At 36.8% G+C, this 14,585-nt stretch overlaps 1 protein-coding gene across 1 annotated transcript in view; it reads right to left on the bottom strand.

Moving 5' to 3' along the window:
* Positions 1–14,585, bottom strand: part of riox1 (ribosomal oxygenase 1) — an 86,957-nt gene that overhangs the window by 39,770 nt on the left and 32,602 nt on the right. The window contains exons 6-7 of the mRNA XM_039748390.1: positions 12,040–12,146; positions 4,414–4,521 (exon numbers count right to left, since the gene is read on the bottom strand). Coding sequence (XP_039604324.1) covers positions 4,414–4,521; positions 12,040–12,146 — 215 coding nt within the window. The remainder of the gene's footprint in view (positions 1–4,413; positions 4,522–12,039; positions 12,147–14,585) is intronic.

Raw genomic sequence — 14,585 nt, 5'->3', positions numbered from 1 at the left:
CACACATGAACAGATAGACTGAATGTCATGTTAAATTTAAGGCTAGGTGATACGGTCTTAAATTGCCAAAATCCTATCTTTATAAATAATATGCTACCGTGGCTGGCTGTTTGTCTGTCCAGGATTTTAAATCACCTGCAGCTCACAAACAGTTTGACCTACTGACCTTAAATTTGGTACACAGACCTACTGACCTTAAATTTGGTACACATATACTACGTGATGTCTACTATCGGCTGTTGGGGTGATAATTGACCTCCAAGGTTATTCCTCTTTTTATTTTTGAATCAGCTCTCAGCAGCAGCCAGCGGGGCGGCGCATGCGTACGGGCGCTGTCCTCAGCCCTACCACATTTGCCTTCATTACCCTACCTCTTCATATCTTAAATAATTCTTGAGGCAGATTGAAGACTTAAGTACCAGCATAAGTGAAAAATTAAAGAAAACGTACTAAGTAACTGAATCAAAAACACTGACTTAATTAATTTTAACGCGAAAAAATGCAGACAAAAGAGAGGAAACGGGCCGCTTGGGTGGAGAAAAGAAGAGCTGCTTAGGAAGCAGCAAGCACATCAACCACTAAGCAAATTAATGTGAAATGTACAGGGAAAGAGTATGAAAACTATGAATGCTTAAGTCAAGTATATTCACTGCACATTGTGCAGTGCGCCGTTACTGGTATTTAATATTTCTCAAAATGATCACAAAAACAACTTTAATAACTTCAAAGACTGAACATCAGTACCATACAGAAATGTATAAATATACTTTACATACAAAGATTAGAAACAGGTATATTTTTTCACAATAATGCTATGAAATAATAAAGAAGGAAATGATTAGTTTTTCAAAATGTAACAATTTCATTAATATCTGGGCCTCAAAGTAAATGTCAGCTGCAAGAACATCATGTATTCCATTCAAAACCTTGCCAGGTTCAACAGTATCCGTGTATGTCAGACACCATCATCTCACTAAATAATGCTCTCGACTTTTTGATTCATTACCATGTTAATCACAGATCATAATGTATATACATTATGCATATATTTTATGATTTACGTGTTTTCATGCTGTAACTGTTATTCCGTTTAATGTGTGCATGTACTAATTTTTTAACATTTACCAGCCTATTAAGTAGTATCTTTGCAGCCATGCAACTTTTTTTTTTGTGTGTGAAAGAAGCTATTGAAATGATTGTAAACACCTGGACGCAAGTTAAAGAAAGCACTATAGTAACAAATACAGAATCTCATTACAACAAAATTTTCTATAAAACAAAATATTTTTTAGGTCCCTGGAAGTTCGTTATAACGGAATTTTACCTGTAGTTTAATTGGAAAAGACAGCAAGAGGAACTGGAGAGGAGATGGAAGACACAGGAGTCTATCAAAAACTGTAGTCTTTAAATGGCCTGAGGCCAGAAAACCAAAAGAAATAATCAAAACCAAATGTCAAAACCAAAATACTGAACTAGAAGTCATAGTCAAATATATCAAAGCAAACATTCTCAATTTAGGAGAAGAAATTCAAAACCTTGAAGGAAAAAAGCTTATATAGACAAGGCTTCGTATTGCATGTCACATGAACAGCAACAGACATAACAACCATAAACAGTGTGGTCACAACTATGCAAAGAATGTCACAAAATGACAGTGACCAGTCAGGAAAAACAAAATACAGAATACTGTTGCCAGATGTAGGTGGCCCACGGGATGGACAGGCATCCTGGCAAAGAGTTGGGAGGATTCCTTACCTGGATGGGAGGCCCATAAAGGACAGAAAGGCATTGCAGCTGAGAGAGGGAAGGATTTTGCACCCGGACAAGGCTTCCCTAATCTGCAACTAACTGGAAAGTTCACACACAAACACAAATGCTGGTTAATTTGGCAGGGTTACCTATTTTAAGAAGTCTTCAAATAAGAAAGACAGGGAAATAAGGGAGCCACTCTCTAATGAAAGGTATTATATATTTAAACTACTGTATAGTGAAGAAGCAGTCAGGTCAAGCTTTATTTAACTTCTAGCAACAGTAGGAAAAAAGGTGGTAGTCTACACTTTTTAATCCTTCCTGCTTCACTTTGAGATGTTATTTTTCAATTTCTCATCCATAGAATTTATCTTGGATCACAAAGGTACTGCTGAGACAAGTACATCAAGCAGAAATGTATTTTTCTGGAATCTAGTAAAAAGATAAAATAGACCTCACTGCTATACATCATCTAATATACTTTTTTAAAAAAGGCAATTCCTGTGACATGAGCAGTTGTGAAAAAAAATTCTGAAGCTTCCATTTTCCTGAAAATGCGTAAATACTATTCATCTGAAATGTCAATTATAAGTGATTAACTGCAACAGAATAGATCCCAGTAAATTGTTTAAATAAGCTAGGTAGCAGTTTCATAGGTTTTATAGTAGATGTTTTAATCCTATCCATCTTTGAAGAAAAAACAATCAAGTCTTTCTTACAGCAGTCACTGCACCTTCAGAAGATATACCTTGAATAAGGTACAGTATATGATTATCTCCATTAATTGTTTTATTTTAGGATTGCACATTTTCTTTGGGATCTCTGGCTGTAGCTAAAAATACAGCTTTGCACTGTACCCTAAGCCCAAAAAGGATTACAAGGACAAAGTCTTTTCACCCAACAATGTAAGTTTGCCAGCTTCTCAATATTCTAATGCACACTTTCAGCATTTTTTTTTATTTATGATACATGAAAATGTAGTTCATGTCCTACAAATGCCTAGGGATCTTCTTCAGGACTTTACTGTGAGGTCAGAGAGTTGAAAGATACGCTTGTTGATGACTTCTCCCTTTCTGTCCTTAAGAGTGGAAAATGAATGTCAGGAAGACCTATGACATCACTTCCTCCTTAGACTCTGAAACCCTTTTCCACCTCGAGTAATATATAATGAGGCAAAGAACCAGAGGTTGAGTTCATTTTTTAACTCAAAGAAAACAAAGCCCATACTTTAGAAGCAGTCTTTCAGTCTCTTTAGGAGAACTTAAGACTGTGCCAAGATTGTTCTGAATACTTTTATTTTTTCCTTATTTTATTTTGATCTCAGACATTAAATACTGTTTACCTAAGTCTCTAACCCTTCATCTTGTCTCTATTGGCTTTCTTACACTTGTGTCAAGTTACTATTTCACAATGTAGTACGTCTAGTACCAATTATTTGAAAATTGCCTAAGCTCCATAAACACAATAATGTAACAGAGGTAACAGCATTTTAGTAAATGCAGAATCAACTAAGAAAGACTGTCAACTGTGGATTTAGATACACTTCAGCTCCTTTCCCACCCATATTACTAGAGACTAAAGGCTGACAGATTCTCCAAATTCATTACAAATTAATTTTTGTACAAAAAAAGTGACAGGGAATAACATTAACACTGTATTCTACATCACCGCACTGTATTCTACATCACCGCACTGTCACATTATACTTTTGTTTGTGTCCTGAACCTTCCCAACCAAATAATTTCTACTACTTTGTCTGAATGGCTACTAGAGTAGCTGCTTCCTTCCCCATAACAAACTAAAAAACGAGAGGTGAAGAAATGGTAGTTTGCAAACAGCCTACATAAACCAATAATTTCATTATTACCAACAATGTCTTTGTAAATTATTTTGATTATACACGAAAATGCTTCTACAAAATGTGAAAATCCAATCACCAAGCAATAAATGAACCATTTTTATTCTGTTAGTAGCCATGTTACCTGTCAGGCAATGTCTCTTGCCCTATGTGTACATTCAGTGCCTGTACTCTGTATCTGAACCTCTGTTGACTGGTGCTTTTTCCATCGAGCACACTCCCTTAAAGCCTGCTTGTTAGACTTTGTCATTTTGAGGTGCCATGCTTACCATCAGCCCACTTTTATGATTTTGAAGGTGACTCCAAGCATAGCTCCTCCTCCTTTATCCCTCCTTGTATGTCTCATACCAGCACTCCCTCTTTTGATAAGTGTCACCAAAGCCAAACTGACTTATCTAATTGCTAGGAGGGACTGGCACATAGACCTTTGCATTTTATTTTACAGTAGATTATGCATGAGAATTTGCATAGTTTTGGTATGTGTTGGCTTAGAACAGTTTGTCTGCTGCTAAGGTGCAGATAGTTTAACATACCAACAGTTTAATTACTTGTAACTGTGCTATTGTTTTAAAAGAAAGCTACCCATTTTTAATTAACGCAAAGTAACTCATAAAACATTAAATCAGTTATTCATGTCCAATTTTCAATATGTGTGGAGGGGTAAAATTCTGGTAAACGTATTTACCATAATAAATTTGGATTGTCAAAATGCACAATCTTATTTGAAAAAACTAGATTTGGATCAAAAATGATTAACTTTATACAGGAAAAATCAAGCTGGATAGATATATAGACAGAAAAATAACCTTGGCTGGTAGACTCGCCAGTGTTTTTTGCCTTCTAACTGAATGATAAAAGCTTCAATATCATCATAATGTGGAGCAAAGCCTTGTGTCCCAGCAGGAGTAAGGTATCTGAAATATGAAAAGGAAAAATAAACTGAGTAAATTATGTAGGTATTGTACAAAATACAAACATAAGGTATTTAAAATACCACATTATACTGTAAACATGCATGTATCACCCCCAAAAAATGAGAATGAGGTACAGGAATAGTGAAAGTCAAATCAGCAACACCTTTAAAGGTACACCCATGGGCAAATAAGAAATGGCTAGGGACCCATGTAGATCATGTAATGCGAGGATATATAGCACATTAAACCACAAAATAAACTTTATTGAGAGCCTCCATACAATACTTTGCTAGTATACATTTGTTATACAAAACACATTTTGGGGGAAAGAAAAAAAAAACTGGAAACAAAACTCACATATATAATCTTTGAACACAAAAGCAAATCATAATAGTGATTGCTATATCTAATGTAAACATTCAATGGATATCAAAATACTTCCAAAACAAACAAGGTACCTTTTAACTCAAGGCTTGTTATGAGCTCAAAATAATGTGTAACAGAGATGGGAGAGACCTACAACATGCAGTGTTATAAATACCAATGGAAGTGGATCATATAGCTGGGCTTAGACAGTCCAGCTATAGCTATTCTGAAGTTTATAAGATGCAAAAGGCATCTTATACCTACTGCTCTATCACGCATGGAGAGAATTGGTTAATGTTTTGAAACAACAGATAATGTTGGTTATGTTCCAGATAATCTGGAAGGACCAAAGCCACTTCGTGCAGGGACAAACACTATAAAATTTATGGTACTGAATGACAGAAAATAAGCCAGTGAAAAGTGTTAAGAATTCAGCTCGACACCAAGACATATTAAAGATGGACAATTATTAGAAGGAATTTGTAACTTTCAGAGAAGGAATGATCAGAAGTTACATTTAAAACAGACAATGACCTTGCCAACATTGCAAAGACCACAAAGACGTGAATTGAATGCAAGCCCATCAATCTCATATTTTTGGTGTGGTCAGAGTCCAGATTTTCCACTGCTGACCAACTTTTTAAAGTCACCAAAATTGAGTGCAACAATTCTTCTTTCTATAAAAAAAACTGGCTACAAGTTTTCCCACAAGGCTTTTTTAGGGAATGTTTTAGGGAATCGAAAGGAAAGGCTAACACACGATATTTTACCCATTTGTCTAGTTTTTGTTAATTTCCTAACCAGTACTTCCTGTTAAAAAAAAAAACAAAGATGAAACTTTTTTTTTTTTTTTTGTTCTGTAATTTTTGGCTTTGCCCATTTTTTTGCCTCACCCTGTACAGGTATTTTATCTCTAGTAATTCCAGTATACAGTGATCCCTCGCTATATCGCGCTTCGACTTTCGTGGCTTCACTCCATCGCGGATTTTAAATGTAAGCATACCTAAATATATATCACGGATTTTTCGCTGGTTCGCGGATTTCTGTGGACAACGAGTCTTTCAATTTACGGTACATGCTTCCTCAGTTTGTTTGCCCAGTTGATTTCATACAAGGGAAGCTATTGGCGGATGGCTGAGAAGTTACCCAATCAGAGCATATATTAAATAAAACTCCTCAATGATATACGATATGCTTCCCGCGCGGTGCTTCGCACACTTAAAAGCTTTAACAGCCCGTATTGATTTTTGATTGTTTGCTTTTCTCTGTCTCTCTCACTCTCTCTGACATTCTCTGCTCCTGACGGAGGGGGTGTGAGCAGAGGAGCTGTTTGCACAGTGGCTGTTAGCTTAGAAGATACGGATGCTCCTCTAAAGAATGCTGAAAGGCTACCTTCACATTGATCCCTTCATTAAGGCGCTTTAGCGTGGTGCTTGCATACTTAAAAGTGCAACAGCCCTATTGATTTTTGATTGTTTACTTTACTCTCTCTCTCTCCGACATTCTTCGCTACCAACGCGCACCTTGAAAAGGAAGATATGTTTGCATTCTTTTAATTGTGAGAAAGAACTGTCATCTCTGTTTTGGCATGGAGCACAGTTAAACTTTTGACTAAAGGGTGTTATTTCTTGTCTAGAGGGCTCTAATAATGTTAAAAAAACGTATTTAGAAGGTCGTAAACAGGTTTTCAATGCCCTAACTGCGAAAATTTTAGATGTATAAATAAAGAATCCTACTTCGTGGAAATTCATTTATCTGTCTGGAGCGGATTAACCGCGATAAACAAGGGTTTACTGTATATAACTGTGTGGAGAATATTTATAAACAGTGTGGGAGAGTTTCTAAGGGCTTAAAATATATAAAAATAACCATACAAACATATGGTTTCTACTTCGCGGATTTTCACCTATCACGAGTGGTTCTGGAACGCAACCCCCGCGATTGAGGAGGGATTACTGTACTAAGGTTTTCAGTTTCTTTCTAAATACAAGTCAAATCCTGTTAAAGCAAATACCAAAGTAGCAAAATTTTCACTATAACGAATACTTTGTGAGGGCCCAGACTAACATTCATAGAACATCATTTTAAACGATTTTTGTTTTAACAAAATGTAAATCTCAGAATAACTAATGTTTTTATCAAACAAAAATGCGATGCAATAAATACTTAATGCTGCTCCTACACTTTCCACTCTGAGTCTTGGGAACCCTGTAATAGGTTATCTCAAACAGAGAGGGTCTGTTGCGAAATTTCCAGTCTCGGACAGTCCCAGCAAGCGTTTAGGCACAACATCATACACATAGCCAAATTCTGAGTCAGTGCTCCACTGAGCATCCGATTGGGTAGTTGCGATGAGTGTGAATACCATACTGTTCGAGTTTCACAGCGTTTTTCAAAGTTGTCTTTGTGATTAACAAAGTGATAAGTGGAATTAGTTTACACTGAAACAAAATTTACAATCCTGAAAAAAGTTGATTCCTTTGTAACCGCGCCACCATTTTCATCTAATTTTTCGTTTCCATTCTGAGCTAATACTTGTATTTCTATTTTTTTTTTTTAAAAAGTCTCATTTCGTATTTCTATAAAAAAAAAAAAAATCCAACGTTTCACTTTTACTCTGTATTTATACACACACACACAATATATACATACATACATACTATATATGAGCACAAACCAAGCATGAAGTCAAAGGAATTCTCTGTAGACCTCCGAGACAGGATTGTCTCGAGGCACAAATATGGGGAAGGTTACAGAAAAATTTCTGCTGCTCTGAAGGACCCAATGAGCACAGTGGCCTCCATAAGTGGAAGAAGTTCGAAACCACCAGGACTCTTCCTAGGGCTCTCCGGTCATCTAAAGTGAGCGAACGGGGGAGAAGGGCCTTAGTTAGGGAGGTGACCAAGAACCCGATGGTCACTCTGGCAGAGCTCCAGAGGTCCTCTGTGGAGAGAGGAGAACCTTCCTGAAGGAAAATAATCTCTGCAGCAATCCACCAATCAGGCCTGTATGGTAGTGTGGCCAGACGGAAGCCACTAAGGCACATAGCAGCCTGCGTGGAGTTTGCCAAAAGGCACCCGAAGGACTCTCAGACCATGAGAAACAAAATTCTCTGGTCTGATGAGACAAAGATTGAACTCTTTGCTGTGAATGCCAGGCGTCACGTTTGGAGGAAACCAGGCACCGCTCACCACCAGGCCAATACCATCCCTACAGTGAAGCATGGTGGTGGCAGCCTCATGCTGTGTGGATGTTTTCAGCAGCAGGAACTGGGAGACTAGTCAGGATAAAGGGAAAGATGACTGCAGCAATGTACAGAGACATCCTGGATGAAAACCTGCTCCAGAGCGCTCTTGACCTCAGACTGGAGCGACGGTTCATCTTTCAGCAGGGCAACGACCCTAAGTACACAGCCAAGATATCAAAGGAGAGGCTTCAGGACAACTCCGTGAATGTCCTTGAGTGGCCCAGCCGGAGCCCAGACTTGAATCCGACTGAACATCTCTGGAGAGATCTTAAAATGGCTGTGCACTGACGCTTCCCATCCAACCTGATGGAGCTTGAGAGTTGCTGTAAAGAGGAATTGGCGAAACTGGCCAAGGATAGGTGTGCCAAGCTTGTGTCATTATATTCAAAAAGACTTAAGGCTGTATTTACTGCCAAAGATGCATCGACAAAGTACTGAGCAAAGGCTGTGAATACTTATGTACATGTAATTTCTCAGTTTTTTTATTTTTAATAAATTTGCAAAAACCTCAAGTAAACTTTTTTCACGTTGTCATTATGGGGTGTGTTGTGTAGAATTCTGAGGAAAAAAATTAATTTAATCCATTTTGGAATAATGCTGTAACATCATAAAATGTGGAAAAAGTGATGCGCTGTGAATACTTTCCGGATGCACTGTGCACATGATTCCATTTTGCCTGAAAAAGAGGCCTGAGTTGCCTCAAAAGCTTGCATATTGCAGTATTTTTAGTTTGGCAATGAAAGGTTTCATTTTGCTTGGCTTCTCATTACATCTATAATAGCTAACACGATACAACACCCTAGTACTACAGAGGTACTTTAAAGAAACTCTGTATTACTTTGAAGTATTAGGATGTCACTTATAAATGTATTAACAAAGTCTGCTAAATGATAGAGATTATTTATTCCAAACTATAGAATATTACAAAACAGCTCAGATTACATTAGGATCAAGGTTACTATAGTTAACGAAAACTACAATCAAAACTGAAACTTTTATTGAAAAAACATTTGCGCAAACTGAAATAAAATAATTAACAAAACCGAAATGAATAACTAAAACTAAACAAAACTGTTAAAGTGGCTAGAAAGACTAAATATTTTTAACTTTCATTTTTGAATGAATATTGTTGCGGTTAGTCTTTGTAACGTTTAACTCTAAAACAGAAAAGTAATCGACCACGAGCCGCCTATAATATATTATATATACAGTAATCCCTCGCTATATCTCGCTTTGACTTTCGCGGTTTCACTCTATCGCGGATTTTGAATGTAAGCACATCTAAACATATATCACAGATTTTCGCTGGTTCACGCTTTCTGGACAATGGGTCTTTTAATTTAGGTTACATGCTTCCTCAGTTTGATTGCCCAGTTGATTTCATACAAGGGACGCTATTGGCGGATGGCTTAGAAGCCACCCAATCAGAGCATGTATTGCATATTAACTAAAACTCCTCAATGCTATAAGATATGCTTCCGCGCTGTGCTTGTTTGCTTCTCTCTATCTTTCTCGCTCTCTGCCTGACGGAGGGGGTGTGAGCAGAGGGGCTGTTTGCACAGAGGACAGGGACGCTCCTCTACAAGCTTCTGTATACTTAAAAGCATGTATTGATTTTTTGATTGTTTGCTTTTCTTTGTGAGCGCTCTCTCTGACATTCTCTGCTCCTGACGCTCCTTTATGACGGCGCTCCTTTGAAGATAAGATATGTTTGCTTTCTTTTAATTGTGAGAAAGAACTGTCATCTCTGTCTTGTCATGGAGCACAGTTTAAACGTTTGACTAAAGGGTGTTATTTCATGTCTAGAGGGCTCTAATAATGTTAACAGGGTGGGAGAGTTTATAAGGGCTTAAAATATATAAAAATAACCACACAAACATATGGTTTCTACTTCTCGGATTTTCACCTATCGCTGGGGTCTGGAACGAACCCCAGCGAGCGAGAGGATTACTGTATTATATATATATATATATATATATATATATATATATATATATATATATATATATATATATATATATATATTTATTTATTCATCCAGTGAACAACAGCTGGTGAAGGAGGGAGGGTGTTCACACACTCATTTGCGGTGACAGAGCGAGCTGAAAACGGGCATGTACAGTAAATCGTGTGGCATAGAAAGCAATTTACTGTGCTGGCTTTGTTTTCGCTTGTTGTATATCAAGATGTAATTCAAACACCTGCTGGTCAACAAAACCTTTACCATATGGACAGAAAAATCATGAGTGAGTAATGTTTCAGTTTATTTCTCAGGTGCCTGCATTCTGTTAACAAGAATTCCCCTGACACTTTGCACAGAAGAAATCTTTACTGAAAATAAAACGGCTTTGATCAAGAGACTGACAGTCATCAAACAAGATCAGCATATTTTTACTGCCCAATCCCTTTTGCTTTAAAAAAGTCGTTCAACAATGAACCGATACAAACCTTGTAAAATTCCTGAGCTGGCAATGTCTCTACTGAAATACAGGTAGGTAGGACAAACGAGTCTCTGCCAACTGGTGAAAACTAAACATACAAATGTGTTTTTGTATTTATTCAATATTTAGTTTATTTTCGCACCTCAAAATACCCGATATTGCAAAAATAATCCAGTAGCAGAATTATGTTTTAAAACGTGTCCCCATTTTCTCTCCGTCTCTCAAAATAGATAGTTGAAATATCCTTATATCCTCATATCGTTTTTGTTCTTAACATAGTCCATATCATACATATTGCATACCAGAGACTTTTCATGCCTTGCATCCAGAGCTGCTGTGGTAGGCTCCGGGTTTCCTCTGATCCTATTCTGCATAAACATGTTTAGATAATGTATATATATATATTGCTCCTCATCTCAGATGCTGTCTCTGTTGTTTGTGCACATCCAAACTCCTATTACCTGCTCTTACTGTGCTCGTTAAGGTTTTACTGTTCTTATGCATGGGCTATTCAAGTCTCAAAGGCCTCTAACCTTGACATTAGATGCTTGTTTTTGTTTCCCTCAACACAGCTAGGAGGGGTTTGCACACTGATTCAAGTCTAAGAGTCCCGTTCTTCCTAAGCCCCCATGATTTTCAACCTGTCAGAACGCAGCAGAATCTATTTTCTGATATTTATTATCTTTTCAGGCCTGCTGGTGGCAAAATTCTGTCTATAAATTTATTTGCCCGAGATGGAATCAGAGTTCAATATGGCTGGTAGAAAATAAAGCCCAGTATACGAGATTTTTGAATGGCATTAAACATAAGCATATTGTCTTAGATCAGGATATGATGTGTACTGTACACATTTAGAGTAAAAAAAACCCTCAAACCTTAAAATTCACCTACATTTAATTACAAATTGGCCCATTCTGAGCAAGAAAAAGAAAAAATGAAAAGTATCAACAGTCAGCACACATTTGTTCAGCATAAATGACATAGCAAATATTTTAAAAATTATAAAATTGTTCATATTCAGTATCTGGTTTTGATTATACATGCAACTACGTAGTGTAGTAAGCTTCCACTAACATTAAACTCATATTATATCCCAATCCGTTAAATGTACAGTTCTGTCTGATTGTGACACAAAACTAAACTTGATAGCAGCTCTATAACCAGACCATAATTACTAAAACTGAAACTAATAGATCTAAAAATAAAATAGAAATGTCTTGGTGAAATAAAAACCAAATTAAAGCTAAAAAAACATAAGATGATGAAAAACTAAAACTAAACTGAATTTCTGAGCAAGTTCAGAAGAAATATAGTAATAAAAACTAATATAAAAAGGCAAAATTATAATCTTGATTAGGATACATTTATACTGAGATGAGATTATTAACTTATAATCACCATTTCCTTTGTTAATTTAGATGTTATTTAACTGTTTTAAATAAAGCAACAAAGAGATAAACATACACATTGGCACCAGCCATGCTTCCAAAAAGCTCCTGCAAAATGGAAAGGACATTCCATACGGTAACAGAAAAAGCCTGGGGATTAAGCAAACGTAGAGAGCAGCCATTCTGTAAACAAAGAAAATACAAAGAGTTTGCACTTTGGTCTCTTTCTCTCCATATAATATATAAGTATTGCAAATATTTTTTCTAAATCTTTTCATTTTATAAGATTTAAAGAAGTTAAGGGGTACACCTACCAAATACTAATTCCCCCTTGCTTATAGCAACCCAATATTGTAGAAACATAAACTAAATAACATTCTGAAAGTGAAACACAGGAATTGAACCTAAACCAACTTCAATGTGTCGCAAATTTGTTTCAGTTTATGTGGTAATTAATTCATACTCAAAGCAACTGGCACACTCTTTTCAATTGGTGAAATTGCAAGGCAATCTGGTTACATGAAAAGGCATTGCAAAATTCACTCACTTGTACCTAGATTCTGCAGAACATCATTAGCATATATAGTCATATGAAAAAATTTGGGAACCCCTCTTAATTCTTTGGATTTTTGTATATCATTGGCTGAGCTTTCAAAGTAGCAACTTCCTTTTAATGTATGACATGCCTTAAGGGAACAGTAGTATTTCAGTAGTGACATTAAGTTTATTGGATTGACAGGAAATATGCATCATAACAAAATTAGACAGGTGCATAAATTTGGGCACCCCAACAGAGATATTACATCAATACTTAGTTGAGCCTCCTTTATGCCTCCTATAGCCTTTGATCAGAGTCTGGGTTCGGGATGGAGGTATTTTTGACTATTCCTCCATACAAAATCTCTCCAGTTCAGTTAAATTTGATGGTTTCTGAGCATGGACAGCCTGCTTCAAATCATCCCATAGATTTTCGATGATATTTAAGTCAGGGGACTGTGACGGCCGTTCCAGAACATTGTATTTCTCCCTCTGCATGATGTAGATTTCGAAATGTGTTTTGGGTCATTGTCTTGTTGGAATATCCAACCCCTGCGTAACTTCAACTTTGTGACTGATGCTTAAACATTATCCTGAAGAATGTATTGATATTGGGTTGAATTCATCTGACCCTTGACTTTAACAAGGGGCCCAGTCCCTGAACTAGCCACACAGCCCCACAGCATGTATGGAACGTCCACCAAATTTGACAGTAGGTAACAGGTGTTTTTCTTGGAATGTGGCATTCTTCTACCGCCATGCAAAGCGCTTTTTGTTATGACCAAATAACTCAATTTTTGTCTCATCAGTTCAAAGCACATTGTTCCAAAATGAATTTGGCTTGTCTAAATGAGCATTTGCACGCAACAAGTGACTCTGTTTGTGGCGTGAGTGCAGAAAGGGCTTCTTTCTCATCATCCTGCCATACAGATATTATTTGTGCAAATTGCGCTGAACTGTAGAACGATGTACGGACACACCATCTGCAGCAAGATGTTCTTGCATTAGATTCCTTACAGTTGAAACTGACATTTTAAACCTCAGAGATAGCTTTTTATAGCCTTCCCCTAAATCATGATACTCAACAATCTTTGTTTTCAAATCTTTTGAGAGCTGCTATGAGGATCCCATGATGTCACTCTTCAGAGAAGAGTCAAAGGGAAGCACAACTTGCAATTGACCACCATAAATACCTTTTCTCATGATTGGACACACCTGTCTATGAAGTTCAAGGCTCAATCTAAGCTAATCCAACCAATGTGGTGTTGCAAGTGATCAGTATTGAGCAGTTACATGAATTCAAGTCAGCAAAATTACAAGGGTACCTAAATTTTTGCACAGCTTTTTTTCACATTTGATTTAATTTCATACAACTAAATACTGCTTCACTAAAAATCTTTGTTCGGAAAACACCCCAATACTCAGATGTTCCTAGGAAATGAAAGACATACCACTGTTATCTTTTTTGTTGAAAGTAAATTATTATGCAGGTAGAAAGGGGGTTCCCATACTTTTTCATATGACCATTATCTGCTGAAAAACCCCATTCACAGATGGGTTATAACCCTGGTACCAGTCCATATTTTTAAGACTCTGCATAATGAACTAACAGGAATATTGCCATATCTTGCTTTTCCGTTCAGTATGAATTAGATGAAAATGGAAAAAATAACTCAAAAGGATTCTTTGGGCGTTTGTCTCTATTAGTGGCAAGGAAAAGCAATTTGGGAATGTGAATATGCTGACCGATTGTAAACCATTATCTATGTCTCTAACAGCCCTCTAAAGAGGTCAACTTCTGATCACAGTATCTTTCCAGAAATGTGACACTGTTACACTCAAAAACCTCAGCATGACTGGTATTCTTCATACACTCATGTCAGTGAATCTGAGAGCCACTAAAAAAATACACTGTACACAAATAAACTTTAGTAACTCACAGACTCTCCTAACTGCCAAGACACTGTTTTGTACCTACCTACCTTGGTTTAAATAGCATTGTCCCTTCATGAAATTGTTGCTGATTAAATAGATAATTAAATGAGAAGGGTAGATGTACCTAATTAAAACTGTACTTGCTTCTCC

This window comes from Polypterus senegalus, chromosome 3 (genome assembly GCF_016835505.1).
Source record: "Polypterus senegalus isolate Bchr_013 chromosome 3, ASM1683550v1, whole genome shotgun sequence".
In the NCBI taxonomy this organism is placed as follows: Eukaryota; Metazoa; Chordata; class Cladistia; order Polypteriformes; family Polypteridae; genus Polypterus; species Polypterus senegalus.
Note: the sequence above shows the minus strand (reverse complement) of the source record. Positions and strands in the feature narration are given on the sequence as shown.